This window comes from Malaya genurostris, chromosome 3, assembly GCF_030247185.1.
Source record: "Malaya genurostris strain Urasoe2022 chromosome 3, Malgen_1.1, whole genome shotgun sequence".
NCBI lineage: Eukaryota > Metazoa > Arthropoda > Insecta > Diptera > Culicidae > Malaya > Malaya genurostris.
In genome coordinates, this window is record NC_080572.1 from 164,235,733 (window position 1) to 164,258,499 (window position 22,767).

At 34.3% G+C, this 22,767-nt stretch overlaps 1 protein-coding gene across 3 annotated transcripts in view; it reads right to left on the bottom strand.

Annotated features, from left to right (window-relative positions):
* Window positions 1–22,767, bottom strand: part of LOC131436634 (calsyntenin-1) — a 267,446-nt gene that overhangs the window by 103,676 nt on the left and 141,003 nt on the right. For all 3 annotated transcript variants that reach the window (XM_058605464.1, XM_058605465.1, XM_058605463.1), the window contains exon 3: window positions 3,507–3,646. In XM_058605464.1, coding sequence (XP_058461447.1) covers window positions 3,507–3,646 — 140 coding nt within the window. The remainder of the gene's footprint in view (window positions 1–3,506; window positions 3,647–22,767) is intronic.

A 22,767-nucleotide genomic window follows, 5' to 3' on the forward strand; every position in this document is an offset into this window, starting at 1 on the left:
TTTCAAAACTTTTACTGAACAAACGCAAAATTAGGTATTGTCTCTTACTTTCACTTAGTAATATTTTTCCCGGGTTTTCCCGATGAAACCAAACTTCCCGGTTTCCCCGATTTTTCTGCTCACTTGCTACTCTGTGAACCGATTTTCTTAATATTAGATTCAATGAAAGGTCTTAAAATTCCATAAAAAAATACTGATTATTAATCAGATTCGACATCCGATTCCGGATTTAGGGGAAGATAGGGTAAAATGTATCCCCGGGGTAAAACGCATTCGATGCATTTCTCAGAAGTTACCAAATTTTTGCATAGAACTTTTATTGAAGCTGAACGTCCATCGTGACAAGATATAAATATAAAATTTTGGTACCTATGGATTACTCAAATCTGGAAAAATTAACAAAAACTAAATATGTCGTTATTATATGTAAGGCTTGGTGTTTGTTTCACAGTAATTTTCTAAAGTTATGAAGACGATTTAAATTATGTAACCAGTAAATTTTTATGTCAATCTTTCGTGTAAAAATTTTAGTTTCAAAAGTTATTTTTTCCATTCGTGAACATATAGAAACCACCATATGTTCACGAATGGAAAAAAACTTTTGAAACTAAAATTTTTACACGAAAGATTGACATGGTTTGCTATACCCGTGATCGGTTTCCGATCTCGGAAATGATCAAAAACTTTAATTTAGAATGCACTCCGATTTCTACACTAGTTTCCAACAATTTCGAACCAAACGAAATGGCTTACAATCCCTGAGGCCCCTGATAAATTTTTATCGATTTCCGACTTACAGTTCCGAAGTTATAGGATAATGAGTGATTGAAATTTCCAACCATTGCTCGTTCTATTCGTCCAAAGAAAATGTTTACGGCGTGTAGAACCTGGACTTTAGAGTGTAATTTTTCTATTCATCTTTAAGTAATTCCGGAACCGTAAGTCGTATCCGGATAAAATTCAATGGTTTTCTATGAGATCGTAAAACCTTGGGCTATTTTTGAAAATCTGCAATTTTTTGCTTGCATAATTCCGGATTCCGCTTTACGGGACCATAAGATGGTTTAGTTAGTAAAAATAGTTTTAATCGTTAGCTTTTGCGATCTCGGTGTACGGATTAGAATGGTATATGCCACTCGACTCTTTCGGGCCTCGGTTGAATAATCAGATATTACTGCTCTCAAATGTTATAATAGTGATTATTCTAGAGAACATTAGCGTTTGATATTGAGCTCGTTCGCTTGTTTTTGGTAACACGACGATTCACTCATAGGATATATGACAGAAATATATTCAAAAACACATTGTAGATAGAGCTAAAGATGGTGGAAAGTATAGTCTTTATTTTTTTCATGTTCTCAATCTACTTCTTTGAAAAGCTGATTCTAATTGTCAACCGTCAACTATAGAAAAAAAATGCCGTCAACTAGAATTGAATAAATATTGATTAAAGGTTTGATAGAAAGAGCAAAAAGAGAAAGGTTTACAACCGTCGTATCAATTTACATGAGCATTTACGTGTGTAAAATAGAAATGAATAAGGAGTACTAGAAAAATGAGTAAAATGAGCGTTTGAGCAAGTAATCTAATCATTTTACGATGCAATCCATAAAGAGAATTACATATATTGAGCATATCATACAAAGTGTGTGGATTTTTGATGAAATGGTTTACGTAATTTGTAATTCAACATATTCCAATTTGTAACTCTTCTCGTCTGAATTCTGAGTTTGTGATAGAAAATAATTAATTGATTGGATAGCAATTACCTATTATTCTTGATAATTATAAGCAGCTCACAGAGCGAAGTCAGGGCTCCTACGACAAAATACTAATATAATAATCAACAAAAACTGTATGAACATATGTTTCTTGCGAAAAAGTCTGAAAATGTTTGAGTGTCTAACTCCTAACCTTGCTTAACCTATAATTAATATTAGTTTTACCCGATCAACATACCATAACAGAATAATATCTAAACTATTTTTCTTTTTGATATTTGTTAGATTTTTTACTCTTTATTGCTTTGTGTTTTAGACTCGTTGCTGCTTTCTGATCGGGTGAACTGAGTGGGACTGAACTTCACGTATATCTCTCGTTTTAATTTGGACTGGATGTGGAACTAGAAGGATACTAACTGTTTCATTTTAACTTACGTGGACTGAATATTCTAAAGTGGAATGTATAGAAAATTGATATAATTTTATACTTAAAAATATCGATAAATGCACCCATTTTGATTTGATTTTCTTTTAACAAGGGATTTTGTCACCCACTCGTAAAGCGTTTATATATGGATAAGTGTTATAATCGATAAAAAGCCAATTAAATTTTCGAGCACCGAACAAACCTTTGTGTCATTAGATACATACAATCGATCTGTGCACTGATTGGCTGCCAAGTCTGTTGAAACAGAAGGTTAAGTTCCCCATGAATATGTAGAACTCTAGCATTATCGGTATCAAAACGGGTGTTTCGCTCGTGTACATCCAATTCATCTCGTTTTACGACCCATTAAAAATCACCGTTGAAGCACCATGAGCGTTCTAGTGTGTCAACATTATTCCCTGGCTAACATTTGTTGAGTTTATCTAAAACATGAGCTCTTTTTGTTAGGTCTAATAGTAGCTCTGTTGGACCGATCTGGACCAACAAAAGAGTTTAAACGTGATATCCACAACAAGACAATGCTTTTGAAGGCTTAAAAAGTTAAATTGTTTCATTGCACGCCTGAGGCAATTTGCTCTTTTACCCTTCCGCTCATGGGTAAGCTACAGCATCAACTGATAAGGCTAAAAAACGTCAAACCGTACAAAATTATTCCAAACACAGCAACATTGTTATTTGCATGTTAGATATCAATGGGCTTTGAAGCTCGATTCTCGTGTTTCTGTCTGCAGAATTCTATATTTAGTTCTGAAAAGCTTGTTTCGTGAAGCTGCTTTGCTGGAAGTATTATGTGCTGTTACATAACATTGGACCCATGTCAAACTCGTCTACAAGGGAAGGTTACAGGGAGATGTAATAATAATTCAAAGATTATAAATCATCTGCCCTGTTCTGGTGTTATCCATGTAAGGCTTGTTTCTAATGTTAGTTTAGATTGGATTTGAACTTAGGGAATAAGTCACGAACTATATGCAAAATTAAACAAAACTTTTTCAATAGACTTTATTTAATTTATCTTTTTTGTCGTCAGATTTGAACATACTGTCATTCTTGGCCTTTTCTCGAAATGTGATTGACTAAATTTTTACAAACAAAACAATTAAGTCTGATAGCCAAAGAAATATTTTGCTAGTTTGTTACATATCAACTCCAGGAATGAGGGAGATTTTAAACAAAAAAACACGTTTTTTATAAATTTATATTCTAACGAATCAGATATGAATATTCAACGTTTCATTGCGATAAACAACCTGAAATGCGTAGCACCACATATTCAATCAAGCGTATAGAATATGGAATGAGTGGCAATGTAGAAGTTTCGAATCCTTTCAGCTTACCTGAAATGGAATCTCCTTGTTCTTTTTTATTATGTGGAAACCGCAAATTTTTGTCTCGTCGACTTTGATTAACGGTGTGATTTCAACAAACGTTTCGTTTTCTTTGATAAGACCGTGATAAGATGTTTCCAGAATGCGCTCTGAAATAGAAATAGGAAAGGAGGGAAGTTAATACTACCGTCATACCATATATAATACATATAGTATACAAACAACACTAACAGAGAATATCAGAACTCAAATTAATATCTAAAGAATTTGAAGGCCTAATTTATTGATTAATAAGAAATTTGAACATTTAAGCTGTCTATTTTGTATATTTCATGTATTCTCTTCAAAATATGTAATGTGTAAGTTGTATGTATATTTCAAAAATTTGCTTAAATTTCAATCCTGAAATTCATTTTTATTTCTATCTTCATTCTTTTTTATAGGCAGCGGCCACTCGTGTTTTGTCAAACAGTATTGATAGAATTTATTTGATTTTTCATGTATAATTTGTAAAAATAATCTGATAATGATGGATTTGCAGCAAAACATATTCGTGCCTTTCGTTCCAAATTGATCACACAAACGAATTTGTCGCTTGGGTTACAAGGAGAGGAACCTATGATTTCGATGACGGACTCAATTTCTACCACCATTAAGTTCATTTGGGAGACGTAGCCTAGTTCGTCTGGTATGGAATGTGCGGAACCAAGATCCTCCAACTATGTCAGAGTAGCCTATAAAGAATAAATAAATAAATGGTATGTACACTTAAGTCATTTTATGCGGGGACATACGTACCGAATAAGAAACTGCATAACTTCGGAATTCGCAAAAAAGATAAACGAAACCAGATGTCTTAGAAACATCATGAAACGTCGAGACCAGGTGTTATCTTGATAAGAAGATTTTTTTAATGTCGACTAGGATTTCCGAAACAAGAAATTCTTTTTTAAAGTCATTTTTTTTAATGCATGAAATGTCGAGATCTGGTGAAATATAAAAAAAGTCCCAGATTTAACTTAATTTTTTTAGAGATAACACCAGATCTTAACGGTTCGTGTGTGCATTTCTAAAAATATAACAAGAAACCGCATAGCTTTGAAAATTCGCATAAAAAAAACCGTATAAACAGTATAAAAAAAAGACTTCAGTGTAAGTGTGATGTTGGGTCGTGCCCTGACAGACTGCGAGAAAAACAACGACTTATCACGCTACATCTGTCCCCAATGTATCAAAATAATGAAATTAAATACAGCATAACATTAAAAATATTCACATTTAGCGGAAGTTAATAGAAACACTGAATAATAAGCAGTACTCTACTCTAGGCTCCAAGACAATGTTTGTATGTTCGTTAAGATACACGTCAGCAAATTCGGTTGGTAAATAGTGCTAAAAGTACAGAACTGTTCAATACTGCGAAAAAATCTTAGTCATTCCATTACTGATTGTATAATGAGGGCGTTTACAATGAAAATTGTTCTACGTTACTTTGACGGATTTTTTCATCGTGCATTAAAAAATCAACACACTTCTCATTAAAAAAAATTGTCTAAAAATGGCTCAACGTAAAAGGATGAAAGAGTCATGATTCAGCTCGCACATCGTGAAAATCTGAACTACTCGCACACCAAGTTGACGTAATTGTTAAATGTGGCCAAATCAAGTGTTACCAATACAATCTAAATGTTGGGTATTGAAAAGCGTGACCGCCTGTTTTAAGCGCAATCTCAACCTCTTCGGCTAAGATGTCGTCTACAACCATGCATCGAGCTGAAGAATGTGTCGGACTATCGACTTACAACATGCTGATGAAATTTCGTTTTCTGATCGAGTATGGGAAAATTTATATATATATATATATATATATATATATATATATATATATATATATATATATATATATATATATATATATATATATATATATATATATATATATATATATATATATATATATATATATATATATATATATATATATATATATATATATATATATATATATATATATATATATATATATATATATATATATATATATATATATATATATATATATATATATATATATATATATATATATATAGGGTCCGGCACTCGAAGTGTAACCAATTAAAAAGGCCATAAATTCAGTTTGGAAAATTACTTTTACTAAATTCAAAGTACAAAATGAGATCATACAAAATTCAGAATCAATTCACTTTTGCTCGATATGACCACCTTTTGCCTTGACTATGGCCTTGAGACGGTCAAAAAACGAATCGCAAGCTGCCCGAATGTGACTTGCAGGTATTTTGGCCCACTCGCCTCGAGACTGGTGTATCTTTTAGTTCGGACTTTGCTCTCCAAAATGGCCCAAAGAGAATAAATTGGTGAATTCGAGAGCCATTGTGTGGACGTGATGAAGTTCGAAACGTTGTTTTGCAGCCATTCTTGGTTCACTCGAGCTTTGTGAGACGGTGCCGAGTCCTGCTGAAACGTCCATGGTCTACACTTCGAGTGCCGGACCCTGTATATATATATATATATATATATATATATATATATATATATATATATATATATATATATATATATATATATATATATATATATATATATATATATATATATATATATATATATATATATATATATATATATATATATATATATATATATATATATATATATATATATATATATATATATATATATATATATATATATATATACATATATATATATATATATATATATATATATATATATATATATATATATATATATATATATATATATATATATATATATATATATATATATATATATATATAAGAGTTCGGGTTTGAGAATTTGCATATCCAACTATCTGTAATTGCAGCCACAACAAATGATCCCTATATAACGTCGCGAAAAACGTCGATAATCAATTTATCAGAAACACAAAAAAAATACTCTTATTGATACTCATTTAGGAAATCATCAGAGGTAACAATGGTAACAGATCATTACTCTACCACTTTGGAAAACGGCGTAGGAACATCAAAAAACACCTGGAAAGGATAATAAATTTTTAAATTCTCTTGCATATGATTGAGAATGTATTCTTAGGCTCACACAACACCACTCCTGGACTTGGTTCTGTCTTATTAGATACCTAAATTAAATCATCATTCTACCTATTATATCTATTCAAAAACAATATTCGGCAGTATGATTTAGAGGTGCTGGGATCAATCATGGCGAAGTTCTAGTGTGCATTTTTTTTTCAAAATGATCCCTAAAATTGAACTGGTGATATCATCCACCCTTTTTCAAAGCATATAGTTTTCGAGCTAATCCCTTTTAAATTGAGTTGTAACATAAGCGAAATGACTGCTTACACGGATAACTAGATTCGGTGAAGCATTTTCAAGTTAGCCAACTATCAACGGCCCAGGTGAGATAAAATTTATTTCTCCTGTACTAACATTTTAATCCTTTCTAGTTACAGTTTTTTCTGTAGCTCGCTTTTATCACACGGTATGAAACCGCACCATACTTGTTGGTTGAATTTTTGCGCTTCTGAGCGGATTTATTTTGCGACTTTTAGCATATCCTTCAACACTGTCACAGGAAAAGTCGGTTTCGGCACCTGGTAAAGGACGTAGAGCTCCAATCTGTACATCTAGGTCATGCATATAAGGCCGACTTTTGCTGTTATCCTGTTGAAAAGTGTTGCTAGCCTGGAAGTAAGCGGATTTGTTATGAATTACCTTGAACCTCATTTGAATTTACTGGTAACCAAGTTACATTTGAATGCCGCATCTTAATACTTACTCGAGAATGAGGTTATTTAATTCTATGAGGGCAATTGCCGAAGCCGTTACAAAAGATCTTTAAATATTTTGTGTACGATAGCACTACGTTCAGTCTACAGAGGTAAAAAACGTTTATTTTATTTTGTTTTATTTTATGACAAGGAAAATCTACTCCAGTTATTAATGATTACCAACAAGACAAATACGTTTTAACTGTATACTGTAAACGTTGTATAGTCGCCGTGCTGAGAAAAAGGTTGTGTGTTTTGCGTATAACATACTAGCTGAATTACTCGGTGTTGCTCGGAAATGTTTTGTAAAGACAAGGCCGCAAAAATTCTAGAAGACCAATTTTACAATAAATAGCCCTTTTTAGAGGCACTTGCTACAATTCCACCTTTTTGATTACCTCTGCAATGAATATCTAAGCTCATCGAGAAATTGAAAAAATGCCCTTATGATCATCTCTGAATTAAAAAAAAAGTCTATACCATGTTCGGTAATAATTTACTGAGTTATCAAGGACATTGCCGATGTATACAAACCATTTGACTTCCAGCATCTTTATTAGCGACACGTGCTATCCTTTCACGCGTATAAATATTCTTACGACCATCTATAAGTTGTTATACATATCTGTGCCTGTCGAAAAATGCTGAGTTTTGCAAAATTCGAAACATTTTACCTCAAATTCCCCCTGTTAGCAAACACTTACTACACCCTTGATCCTAGGATCATCTCAAGTGCAAATAATATCTGGACTTGTCAAAAATATCGTTTTGGGAAAATTCCATCAGACTTCCTTTTCTAGAGGCACTCACCCCCCAAAAAACCCTTATGACCATAATTAATTAATTAATTCAAAAAATATTTTTAAAAAGTAATCTTCAAAAGTATCAGTTCTCTTCATATTAGATAAAGTTCGTCATTGCGAACTTTATCTAATAATGTATGATTTGTACAAAAAGTATGGTCTTCAAAAAGCATTGATTCTCCTTAAATTAGATAAATTTTGTCATGACCCCCACTGCTAAGAACACTTGCTACGCTCCCTACTTCTGAAAAATACCTTTATGATCATCTCTGAAAAGTAACAAGTATCTGTGCCAACTTTGATAGCAATCCGTTCAGCAGTTTCGGAGCTTTGCCGTTACACCCCCCTTTTTAAAGGCACTTGTTACATCCACCCCCCATATAATTATATAAAAGGTATACAAAATTTTTCTATCGTCTTCAAAAAGAATAGATTCTCATCAAATTATATGATTTTTTTTATGAAAACCAATCCCACCTCTCTATATCCTGGTTGATTTTTCGCAATTGATTGGTTCAAATTGTTCATTTGTTGTTGGCAGGTTTCAGCAGCTCGAAGTAGATCACACCGGTTTGGTCTCACTTTTCACACACCTGAACCTTTCCCATGACTTGTAGACCTTTGGAAATTGCTAGCTTTGATCTCCCAACACTACTGTCGTTGCAATTACGTGTCGTGTTCGTACGACAATACTTGAAAATTCAGCGTGCGACGTCGTCAAGATCGAAGTTTCCTTGTTTGAAATTTCAAAACCGCGTTTCACGTGTGCCAGAACTTTTCACAAGCTTTTTCCTTGATTGAACATAAAAGACAATGCATGGCACTTACGCTCAAAATTGGATACGCCAACATCTTTGATGCGCGATGAAAACTAATTGAGGGAACTTTTTTGAAAACCGTCAACACAGTTTTGACTATTCATACAACAAAATGCAACCTTTGTTTTACCACCGGTCACACAAAACACAGAATACCATCCAACGAAAAAAAAACGGAATACAATCAGCAGTCCTGGTAGTTTGAGAATGAGCTTTTAAGTAAACTTTTTTAGTTTTCCAATTCCAAATAAAAAACATTCTCAGTATGTTGTAAAAAGACCACATATTCTTCAAGCTTTACAGAATTTAAATCTTCTCGAGATTGAAAATGTTTTTAGAATAGATGCGATGATATCAATTCGAGAAGTAGGAATAGCTTGGAAGTAACTCAAACCATATTTTAAGACAGGGAATTTTCCCTTTATCTTCGACGAAGCAACCCACATAGCGTTCGGATATCACCACAAATGAATGTACTACTTATACTAGTTAATGTATAGAACTGGTATTTTTCGACAAACCTTCGTGGAAATATTACATTTTTTACTGTGCATAACAAAGGTTGTAACTGATATTTAGTATCACTGTTGTTCCCACATGTTTGGGAATATAAACATTCTTAAATATATTAGTATTTTTTCACTATTACTGAACAATTCAATAAATTTTGAGCAAGGAAACAGTCGTCTGTACAGCGTTGTTCTACCCCTTAATAACTGTCTCGTTGCCCTCCTTGGCGAAATACGTGGTGAATCAAAGAAATAGTACTAATTTAATTCGTTTCATACTTTTTGCTTTCTACCACTAATGGCACCAGACACAACAAGAAGTGTTTTGACCAAACTGGGAAAAGGAGATAATGCTTGAATATTTTATAATTAGAGCAGGAAACGGTTCACTACCTTATAGTAAAGCCTTTGGTTCTCGGATTTTAGTTCTTAGAGCCCAATATAAGTGGCAAGAGAATGCTTGTCCTCGGAGAATTTTTTGTGCACCTCGCTTTTACCGTAGATTCGTTTTTAGTCCTGTTTATTTTGTTGATTTGTGTGCTGCAGTTCAAAAGAAAGTTGTGGAAAATACTTTAATGAGTATGAATTATTCATGAAACTTTAAGCTGCTTGAGGTGTTTCTAGGAAAGGTTTTTAGTTCTAATAGGATCACTGTGTTATTCTTTCAGACCTTTAAAAAACCATTTTATTGGAACATAACTTGATATTCAATCGTTACACATATGGCAATACGCACGGTGGTGTCTAACTAAATAACGATTATTTAGAACAGGTAGAAGTGTGTCGTGATTCTCGATAAACACATTCTTTACAATTCTGTTAGATCAAACCGAGTGGCATTAGCCAATTAACTGCAGTATTTATTGTGAGGAATATACGGCAAAATTATAATTAAGATGGACGGGTTCGTTCTGAATGTTTAATGAAACATTGGAACTAAAAGGTATTCGAGGTTAAGAAACTAGTTTCATACTTCCATTAAATAATTAGAACAAACCATTGTTATGTATCAATCAAAAGGCCAGTATGATTTCAAACTCACATTTATACCAACATTGTGATCCGGTGACGGTTTTAATACAGTAAACCTAATAGACATTCTGAACTAGATCCTTAATACAATAAATCAATAGCGTATATAATATAACATTTTATCATTCCTATGCCAGTAATAATGCATAATACTTTTCGCAGAACAATTGCAAAAGTAAAACCTAAACATCGCTTACCTAATTAAGTTATAATTGTATACATACTTCCTAACACCCGATTATGGATTGCCCGATGACATCCCAATGCATATCTTTGAGAAATTTGTGGGCAGTTTCATGGGATAGATAAAGCTTAAAAACATTCCGGATTAACTTTTGAGCATAAGGGATATCTTACAAAAATATTAGATATCAGATAGAGAGATGCTTTGCCATATTGTTTGAATTAAGGTAACGTCTTTCTTCGGAATCAATCATCAACAGAAGATCTCTTTTCGAGATACTCTTAATTCTGCCGTTCAAATCCGATAATCAGTGCCTGGAGTGGAGAGAAAAACCCTAACCAATGAAACGTTAGAAAACTTTCGAAATGGGCAAACCTAAAACAACACGGAATACACCGAGTTTGTTCATCTTCGAGAGTAGTGGCAGCGTTATTATTTATATTCAAACTGACACGATTCGAAAAGAACACAACTTAATCAAAGCTACTACCTTGATCAAAAAGTTCTCGGAATTTATTCAGAAAATTTAAAATACAAGATTATTCATCAATATCTATATTGTCCCCTTCAAAGTACTCCCCATCGACTGCAAAACACTTATGCCAGCGCTTGATTCAATCTTCGAAACCTTATTTGTATTCGAAGTAGTTTCTTGAGTCGACCGAATAGAAAAAGTCGCAGGGAGCCAAATCAGGTGAATTCGGTGGTTGCTGAATGATATTCATTTCGTTTTTAGCCAAATGTTCACGGATAACGATGGCATTGTGTGACGGTGCGTTATCGTGATGCAAGACGTGTTGACGGTCTGGTTTTGTGGAAGGAATTAATGATACACCCTTGTACTTAATGAAAACTGTGAGCATCGATTGAAAACGACGACATCTCTGAAACATTCGTTCCACTGATAAACGACTGATTTCTTCAGTGTATCGTCACCGAAACACTCTTCTAAATTTTGTAATGTCATCGCACCATTGAAACCGTTTCCAACGCAAAATTTAATGCAAACTCGTTGTTGCAAATACAATTTCCTTTTTTAAAAAAGTACGAAATCGAGTACACGCACAATCGCAGATGTACTCAAAACAGCGTAACTTTTACAAATGTCCAGCTATCAAGCTGAAAATTTGGTAGAATATCAATGACAAATGTGGTAACCTAGAAAACTAAAAAAAACTAATCGGGTGACTGAGAACGCCACATGGTGATGATTCCGGGAACTTTTCGATCAAGTTACTATGTCATGATACCTACAAACCATTTTTCATGGAACTTCGTAAAAATATGATGTAATGACAATCCCAGAAAATCGACACCATGACTTTGAACTCATTGAGCCTCACTAGGCCGCTTCCAACCCGTGGACAACTTGACAGTTTCCATACATCGACCATATAAGAAAAAAAATTGGTTCTCTGGTTCCACAATGGTGTCGTAAATGGAATACAATTTGGAAACAACGTATCTGTTTTTCGACAATCTGCAGATTTAGTTTTTGTTTCATATTTATGTCGTTTTTCATTGAGAACACTCGTGGAGTGTTTTGCTTGATTCGTGCACTTTTCGTGCAGTCGGGCAATCAAATCGGGTGCACTGTTGATTTGCACCGCAAGAAAAAAATGCATTTTCGGGGCAATTCGCGGGCAACTATTTTGCACCCGTTTTCTTGTCCGAGCAGCATGTGTGCAAACCAAACTTTACAAAACCGTTTCATTGATCGGCTGTCAGGGCAAAACACTGGCACCGAGCGAGTGGAATCATATATATATATATATATATATATATATATATATATATATATATATATATATATATATATATATATATATATATATATATATATATATATATATATATATATATATATATATATATATATATATATATATATATATATATATATATATATATATATATATATATATATATATATATATAAAGGGTGATTTTTTAAGAGCTTGAGAACTTTTTTAAACAATAAAACGCATAAAATTTGCAAAATCTCATCGGTTCTTTATTTTAAACGTTAGATTGGTACATGACATTTACTTTTTGAAGATAATTTCATTTAAATGTTGACCGCGGCTGCGTCTTAGGTGGTCCATTCGGAAAATCCGCTTTTTTATCGACAAATTTTGTTCAGCGATGAGGCTCATTTCTGGTTGAATGGCTACGTAAATAAGCAAAATTGCCGCATTTGGAGTGAAGAGCAACCAGAAGCCGTTCAAGAACTGCCCATGCATCCCGAAAAATGCACTGTTTGGTGTGGTTTGTACGCTGGTGGAATCATTGGACCGTATTTTTTCAAAGATGCTGTTGGACGCAACGTTACAGTGAATGGCGATCGCTATCGTTCGATGCTAACAAACTTTTTGTTGCCAAAAATGGAAGAACTGAACTTGGTAGACATGTGGTTTCAACAAGATGGCGCTACATGCCACACAGCTCGCGATTCTATGGCCATTTTGAGGGAAAACTTCGGAGAACAATTCATCTCAAGAAATGGACCGGTAAGTTGGCCACCAAGATCATGCGATTTGACGCCTTTAGACTATTTTTTGTGGGGCTACGTCAAGTCTAAAGTCTACAGAAATAAGCCAGTAACTATTCCAGCTTTGGAAGACAACATTTCCGAAGAAATTCGGGGTATTCCGGCCGAAATGCTCGAAAAAGTTGCCCAAAATTGGACTTTCCGAATGGACCACCTAAGACGCAGCCGCGGTCAACATTTAAATGAAATTATCTTCAAAAAGTAAATGTCATGTACCAATCTAACGTTTAAAATAAAGAACCGATGAGATTTTGCAAATTTTATGCGTTTTATTGTTTAAAAAAGTTCTCAAGCTCTTAAAAAATCACCCTTTATATATATATATATATATATATATATATATATATATATATATATATATATATATATATATATATATATATATATATATATATATATATATATATATATATATATATATATATATATATATATATATATATATATATATATATATATATATATATATATATATATATATATATATATATATATATATATATATATATATATATATATATATATATATATATATATATATATAGGGGTCATGAAAAAATTCATGCAACTTGATGAAAACTGATATTTTTTGAAGATCTTAGAAACATTTTGCATACCGTAGATATTATTTAATGAGGGATGGGTACAGCAAGTGCCTTTAAAAAGGAGGGTGTAATGTTTGTAATGGCATAATTTCAAAACTACTTAACGGATTGCTATCAAACCTGGTACATGTACTTCTTGCTCTTCAGAGATGGTTAGAAGAATATTTCCATGGGGGGAGGGAGCGTAGCAAGCGTCCTTAACAAAGGTGGTCATTTTTGCACAACTTATGTCGTTTTCGTTTTTAAATTGCACTACACTGGTGTAGCGAAAGCTGCACTGAAACCGTTCGTTTTTACCAATTGCACTACACCAGTGCTACACTTTTTCTGCACCGATACCACTGGTGTAGCACTCATCAAAAGTTTGGTGTAGCTCTGTGCAATGGAATCGTGTATTGTAGTCAATGGTTACTGTTTATGTTTTCGTCATTTTTGTTCGTTTATTCATGCCTCAGTGTAGCACTGCACCGGTGTAGTGCAAATTAAAAACGAAAACGCCATTAGATAAGATTATAAGGATATTCTGTTAGGAGAGGGTGTAGTAAGTGCCTCTAAAAAGGAGTGTAATGTTTGTAACGGCATAACTCCGGAGCTATTGAACGAATTGCTATAAAATTTGGTACAGTTATTTATTGCTTTTCAGAATTAGCCATAAAGGTATTTTTATAGGGGAGAAAGCGTAGCAAGTATTATCAACAAGAGGGTTCATGAAAAAAAAATCATAAAATTTGACAATGGTCGATAATTTTTGAAGATCATGCAAACATTAGATATGATATATATGGGGGTGGATATAGCAAGTGCATTTAAAAAGGGGGATGTAACGGCATAGCTCCGACACTACTGAACGGATTGCTATCACACTTGGCATAGCTGCTTTTTGCTCTTCAGAGATAGTTGTAAGGGTATTTTTATGGGGGAGAGAGCGTAGTAACTAACCTTAACAGGGGTAATGAAAAAATTTATTAATATTTGACGAGAATCGATACTTTTCGACGACTATAGATACTTTTTGCACAGTTTAGGGTATTCGTGTAGGGTGGATGTAGTATGTCTCTCTAAAAAGGGGATGTAATGTTTGTGCCGGCGGAACTCCGGAACTACTGAATGGATTGCTATCAAATTTGGCACAAAGAAGCTCTTCAGAAATGATCATTAGGACATTTTCAAGGGGGAAAGTGTGTAGGAAGTGTCCTTAACATGGGGGGTGAGGGTCAATGACGAAATTTGAAGAGAATCGACATTTAGACTAGAAGGAGAGGGTTTTGAAAATAAATTTTAATCTTCCATTTTTTATAAAACAAGTGTGGCAGGAATTTCAAGGTCGTATTTTTCTTTGAATAATTTTAAAAGATCTGGTTCCATTTTGCCGCGGAATTCAAAGAACTAAGGGAAAATAATCTTTGTTTGCTTATAAACGTGAGTGTATTCAAGTCTGAGCATAACTACGAAACAACTAAACGAATCGCCAGCAAGTTTGGCACATGTACCAAAGGTGGGAATCGATATTTTTTGAAACGCACAGATACAGTACTCAGGGTAATCATGAAGGAGATCTGTAGTAAGTTCACTGACAAAAAGTAAGTTAAATCAAAATAGATTATAAGGTTATTTAGAGGGTGAGAGAGTGGAGTAAGTGCCCCGAACATGGAAAGTGAAAGGGAAAATTGATCGGGTTTTACGAAAAATTGGTACAGTATATTTCTAGCAACTAAGTGAAGTTCACAAAAATATTCACAAGAGTGAGGGGGAATAAGTATTCTTAACATTGATCTGAATTGACGAAATCATACAACCAATGTGCATTTTATCATGTAAATTGAAAAAACTGTCGACTCAAGGTAATGGAGAGAAAGGTGTTTCAAATGTTTCTAACAAAAGGGTTCAAATATAAAACTGACCCAGGTTGACGAGAATACCATGAAATTATGATTATTGTGAGATCTGAGATGGGACACTGATCATTCGCAATCTGAACATGAACGGAGTATTGTTCAATCGAGTTGCCGTCTAAGTTATGTTTCACTACAAGAGTATTTCACTAAGCAGGACAGCTTCGAAAATTTTTTTTGGGCTTCCCTTCACAAAACATTTCCGAGCAACGCCGGGTAATTCAGCTAGTTAATAAATAACATTAGATATTTAGTTTAGGTTTTAGTGAGTTTTATAATAGATGTCTTTTGCTTATGATCCGTTACTATAATTTAGTTTAAAGCTAATCTGGATAGGATAATGTGCTTTAATTTTTTCGATGTATAGTCCGGAAGTTCTTTATTTGTGTTGTGTTTTTTTCAAAATTGATTTAAAGTAATTTATTCTACCGAATCTGGAATTCCAATACTCTATGTTTACCTTATTTTACTTACAAAATCATCTCATCCAACGATAATGCTCCTACCAATGACTACTAACTAGCATATTACGTGCAGGTTATTCACATTGTCAAATTCATTGCTGTCAAAACAAAACAAGTAGCTGCAACGCGTAAAAATTTGATATATTTTGCCTAAATATGAATGGATTATGGCATCCAAGAATGTAACTTTTCACCGCACCTTGTATTACATGAACAAAAACATTACGTTTGCAAAAGATTCTTTGCTCCATAATGTCGAACGTGGAGTGAAAAAAAACTATGGGTTTCCTAATCTTAAAACTTTATGTAGCTATCACTCATTAGGACTGTTTCAGTGTTAATTTAATGTAAAAATATCGAGTCTTTCTTAAAATATGATTGCTCAAAATGGGTTTCCGGGGTGGAAAATGGTGTGTATTGTAGAGTCTAAAAAGTTTATTTTGGAACTAACAATGTTAGAAGGTTTTTGTTCGTTTCTGCGAGCTCTAGGACTTATGTCATCTTATGAGTAGAGTCGCCACTTTAAATTGCCGATTATTCGACATTCAATCAACGAATTGTGATGAAATCGAATACAATATCTTTGCTTTGGCTCTAAGAAACAATACCACAGAAAACATATTTCTGAAATTGGCGACGCAAAAACCAGAAGCGAATGCATCATTCAGACAGCAGATTTCACTCTAATTGCTAGTTTTTGTATATGAGATGATTACTAGCGCCGTTACCCTTTTCAGTAACGTTTCGTTTTTTTATTGCAAAACATAAATTTTTGTCACATTTTTTTAAACATATTGGACGAGAAATCATAAGTTTGTTGTCATGTATGTAAAAATCTTCTGTCTTATTTATTTTTGAGTTTAGTTGAAAAAATCGGAATAGGCAAGCAGTTTTGGATAGACAATCGAAAGACTCATTAGTGGTACTGTAACAACAGGGTGCATTTAGTCTAAAAAGACCTCATTCCACCAAATCACCCTCAATTTTGCTTGATCGAGAAGCATTTGATAGTTGCTAAGTGGATGGTGAGAAAGATTAGAAAAATTTTGAAAGTGAAATAAAATGGCAGATGAAGGTAACGAAAAGAGTGTCCAAATATAATGCGTATTTCAAAGTAAGTTCACCATTTCATCAAAACTAAAACGGAATAAGACAGTTTACTCCTGAAAGCTTTGTTTTGCTTTGTATTGCTTAACTGTTTTAATTCATCCGAATAATTCCAAAGTGTAATAACGATATCAATAGAATTGAGCTATAGTTATTTTGTTGAAAACACTTCAGCAATTATCATACTAACATACATGTTTCTTCAATTTTCTCGAAACTAGAAGATAGGTGTTCATTTTTGTAAAGCATTTTCCATGGGTTTTGGATTAATGTTTTTATGCGAATCTTTCGGTTGTTGGCTTGAAATAGAATAATTTAAGATTTTATCAAAACTTGTGTAGGTATGTTTTCATTATCCCACAAATCTGAATCAATTTTCCTAAGTGAATGAACAGAAGAATATCACACCACAGAAGACACAAACTAAGAATCACTTTCTTCTTTGTTTCACAGGGATCGAACTATCCAATAAAAATGTTAAACATTTTCACGTATCTCTTGCTTCTTCCAACTGTACGCCGGTGATCAATCGAGTGAATGAAGATGTTGATGATAGACATGCAGACATCCGCCGCCCCAGGAAGAAACATCATCATCCGCTTTTTTTCATAAAAGTAACCGAAATCACTGCAGGGCATAGACCGCATCATGGGCGACGGAAGAGCGTATACGATGATGACGGTAAAATATTTGTATGTAAATTTTTCGCAAATGGAAACCTTCTAAAATGGTGGAACGCTAGTACGAGCAGGAAGAGTGCGAAGCGACGCAATAAAAGGACCAAACTTTCCGTACACCTTCCAGCACAAGAAAGGGGCAACACAGAGCAAAAGAAATGATATAGTCTGCTTGAAACAGGTAGGAAATTACAAAGAAGATGGGAGAGTTCTTTTTCCGTTGGGCGGCTTACGTCGGTGGTCAGGGTGGGCTGTTGAGGAAAATTTATGCAAGGAACTAATCACAGATTATTCATGTAAAACGTTCGTGGAGTTTCTGGCCCAAGGGAAGAGGTGGCGAACGTGATGCATGTAACCGAAAATGGCTTTCACGCTGTTGACAAGCTCGTGGTACAACGATGATGAGCATGATCATGACAACACTAGCAACTGGACTAGCGTCGGAACTGAGGAAAAGGAAAATATGACACTGGAAACAGCGTGTCCCGTTGTCTTTGTAGCTGTTGTTTATAGTTGTCATTTATGCAAAAGTTTACACTGTCTCGTTTGTTCACCAGACTGGTTGCGATGGACCAAAGCTGCCATTTCGCGTTTTTATTTAAAGTGAACGTCATAAAAGTTCCAACGAAATTAATTTTTTCTTTCAAGTATACGTTTCGTAAAGATCATGTGGTAGAGATATATAAAGAGAATAATATTTGATTTACGATACACTTTTGATAGTGGATCTTGTGTCAATGCGGTTAGCAATAAAAAAAAACCTGTTTTAATCCACCTAGTGGTGTAATGATGCCTTTCTCATATCAATCATACTATCATATATAACACTGTGGTATTCTTCAAAATAATTTTCTTCGATTCTTAAAAGAATAACCGAAATCGGTTTGTTTGACCGTCTACTGATATAAACTATCAATTGGAAAAGATTTGAGGTCGATTTAGAATTTTTTTTAAGGTTTTTCTCCATTTTCAGTGATGGTATACAATTTTTAACACACTTTACCCTATATTTCCGGAAGTCGGTTTCGCATGAAATTCAGGAATTACGTATGGGACCACAGGACCTTTCATTTGAACCTAAGTTTGTGAGAATCGGTGGCGCCATCTATGAGAAAAGTTATAACACATATTTTCTTTTTTTTTGCACATTTTACCCCATAACTCCCAAACCGGAAGTCGGATCCAAATAATATTCAGGAATTTTGTATGGGACCACAAGACCTTTCATTTGAATCTAAGTTTGTGAAAATCGGTTCAGCCATCTCCGAGAAAAGTGAGTGACGTTATTTTCCCATTTTTGGTGCATATCACCCTGCAATTCCGGAAGCGAAAGTTGGATCCAAATCATATTCAGGAATTTTGTATGCGACTATAAGACCTTTCATTTAAATCTAAGATTGTGAAAATCGGTTTAGTAATCTCTGAGAAAAATGAGTGACATTATTTTCACATATTTGATGCATATCACCCTGTTATTCCGGAACCGGAAGTCGGATTCAAAATGAAATTTAGGAACTATGTATGGGGCCATGAGACCGTTCATTTGAATCTAAGTTTGTGAAAATCGGTTCAGCTATCTCCGAGTAAAAAAGTTGACATTATTTTCACATTTTTGGTGCATATCACCCTGTACTTCCGGAACCAGAAGTCGCATCCAAATGAATTTCAGGAACTTTGTATGGGACCGTGAGACCTTTCATTTGAATCTAAGTTTGTAAAAATCGGTTAAGCCGTCTCCGAGAAAAGTGAGTGACATTTTTTCACATTTGTAATGCATTATTTCCCCCTATTTGGTGCATATCACCCTGTAATTCCGGAACCGGAAGTCGGATGCTAATGAAATTCAGGAGCTTTGTATGGGACCATGAGACCTTTCATTCGAATCTAGGTTTTTGAAAATCGGTTAAGCCATCTTCGAGAAAAGTGAGTGACAATATTTGTCACACACACACATACACACAAACATTTGCTCAGTTCATCGAGCTGAGTCGAATGGTATATGACATTCGGCCCTCCGGGCCTCGGTTCAAAAGTCGGTTTTTGCAGTGATTGTATAGCCTTTCTATATGAGAAAGGCAAAAATCAACGTCTGCATTTCTCATATATTCCACAAACAATTTTTTTTATTATTCTAAGAAATTGTGAGATTTTATTATTCGAAGAAATTGTGAGATTACAACTATTTTTTAACTTAGAAACAGGATCAAATTTATTGAAATTTGGACCAAAATAAAATACATTTTAAAATATTCCAAAACAGAAAAACCTGTCTTAATCCACCTTGTGTTCTGTCCATACATGCATATAGTCCCATATGGAAAATCGGGGACATGTCGAGAAAAAGACGACCAAAATTTTATTTCCGAATTCTTTGATTAATTATGCTACCTAATGCTAAATAATGGTATTATTACATGAAATATCGGTAATACACCTTTGTTATTCCAATATTGCAACAAACGAAATTATTGAAATTTGCACTGAATGTGACTGACAGACATGAGCTGATATTTTTTCACACTTTACTTAACAAACCCTCAAATTTTATTGCAATTTTTGAGAGTATATTGAGGACAGATTTCACTGCTCGAGCTAACTCAAAGCTGGCGAAAATCGATATGGGACTGATATGCAAGTTTGGGTAGTATAACAATTCAATAAAAGCAAGAAAGTTTGTTTGGCCAGTAACTAACAGAACCAACAAAATATGAAAGATTTGAGCCAAAAATTAGTAAATGACTCTAAATACCCTGTAATTTCGGAACCGGAAGACTTCGGAATAGACCCGGAAAAAATTCTATGATAACCTAAGACAAGATCATAGGATCTTTCATTTGAGCCTGAATTTGGAAAAATTGTTCCAACCATCTGAGAGAAAATAAGGTGACTGTTGTCCGCTTTAATGTTTTGACCACTATTTCCGGTACTACCAGAACCGGGAGCTGACAACCGATGTGAGCAAAGACGGTACGGTAGTCCGGCAACTAAATAACCTCAGTTCGTGCTCGCATCGCACCCGACAGAGTTCTTACGGTCGCGACGACAGAAACAAAGACAAAACAGTGCAGTGAACAATAGAGTGTACGAAATGGGCAAATACGATTTAACAAAACCTGAAACTTGGCCTACAAGGCCAAATTCAATTTGTATTGATTTCAAGCGCTGCAAAGTTAGACCAGCAGCAACCGAAATTGAAATCTTGCTTAAGGAACGAATGCATCTAAACGTTACTGATGTAAGAGAGATTCAATTCAACAAGGCGTCTAACTGTGTGTACATTATGTTCAAACGTGAGAAAGATGCAATTGCATTTGCTTCGGTTAATAACGAGGTGCACAGTATTGATCATTACAATGGTAAATATAAAATCCCTGTGTACATGGTGGACAATGCAATAGAAGTACGCGTACATGACCTTCCCCCGCAGACCAGCGATGGGTATGTTCGGGAAAGTATGTCGAAGTACGGTGAAGTTTTTTCCATCGAAAGGAAAGTATGGCGGAATTTTTTCCCAGGTATCCGGAATGGCGTGCGAGTGATACGTATGCAACTACGTAAAGCAATTCCATCTTACATCATTTGAGGCCAAGACGGGATACATCCGTGTAAAACGTTGAGTACGTATGAAAATCAGTTGATTACATGTCAGTTTTGCGAACAACCTGCACACTACGAAAAACCTTGCACTGAAACTGCGAAAACAAACAAAACAAACAAAAACAAGGACAACCGCCCAACAACGGAAACTAGTGAATGCAGTTCTCCTGTTTCAAAAACACCTTCACCATCTAATCAACTATCAACTGCAATCAATGCACAAAGCGCATCTACAGCAACTGCAAATGAACCCAAGACTGCGATCAACAATGGAAAAACGAGGAAACGGAAACCACTCACAATTCCAACGATGTAGCAATGGATGATATGAGCAACGGACAAAATGACCTCCAATCTTCGCTAGAAGGAAATGGAAGCTCCTCTCCCTAGAAGAAGGGTGACAACGAGATCCAACAATAAAAAAATTATATTATGTAACAAAAACATGGGTAAATCGGCCACGTAAAGCTATACGCAAATTTGCCTGAATAAAAATTGTTATAGAAAAAACTAAATAACCTAGGAGCTGTCCATAAAAGACGTCACGTTTTGTTGGCGAATTTTGATAATTACTGAAAAATTCATCTTCTTTAAATGTTTTGCTCTTGCTTTGATGTTAACATACAATGGCAGAATTTTATATTTTGTTGCTACTTTCTCATGCAGACTTTGCAATGATTTTTGATAGTTAAATTCTTATTTCAAACTAAATAATGTTAGTTTCTACCATTGAGATGTTTGGTTTTAATAATTGGATTGCAAATCACTTCTACCCGGGCTGTTACTTCTGTGTATGATATTCAAGCTAAACAGGATAAATTATTCAGCTGCATGATATGCTTTATGATTGAACATGCATATGTGTTAATGTTATTTGCTGGTTTTATTGAAATTACTCCGCCAACATGGTATTGCTGAATGAATTTTAAATACATCAAGAAGCATGAAATTTCGATGCGACCGACCAAACAAACTTTTTGAAATTCTTTCATTCTTTGTGTGGTTGATATTCCGCATCTGCTTACTACCTATCATTAGATTTCCGAACGTTAAAAAATCCACAGTTCCAAGCGATTGGTGCACCCAAACTCATATACATTGACTAAAATTGTCATTGCATAACTTAAGTTGAACCGTTTGAAGGCATCTTCAAAATACTCATATTAGACAAAATTTGTTATTTTGGATAATTCACTCGCCCGCTACTTCTATCCGAACATTGCTGATCACAACAG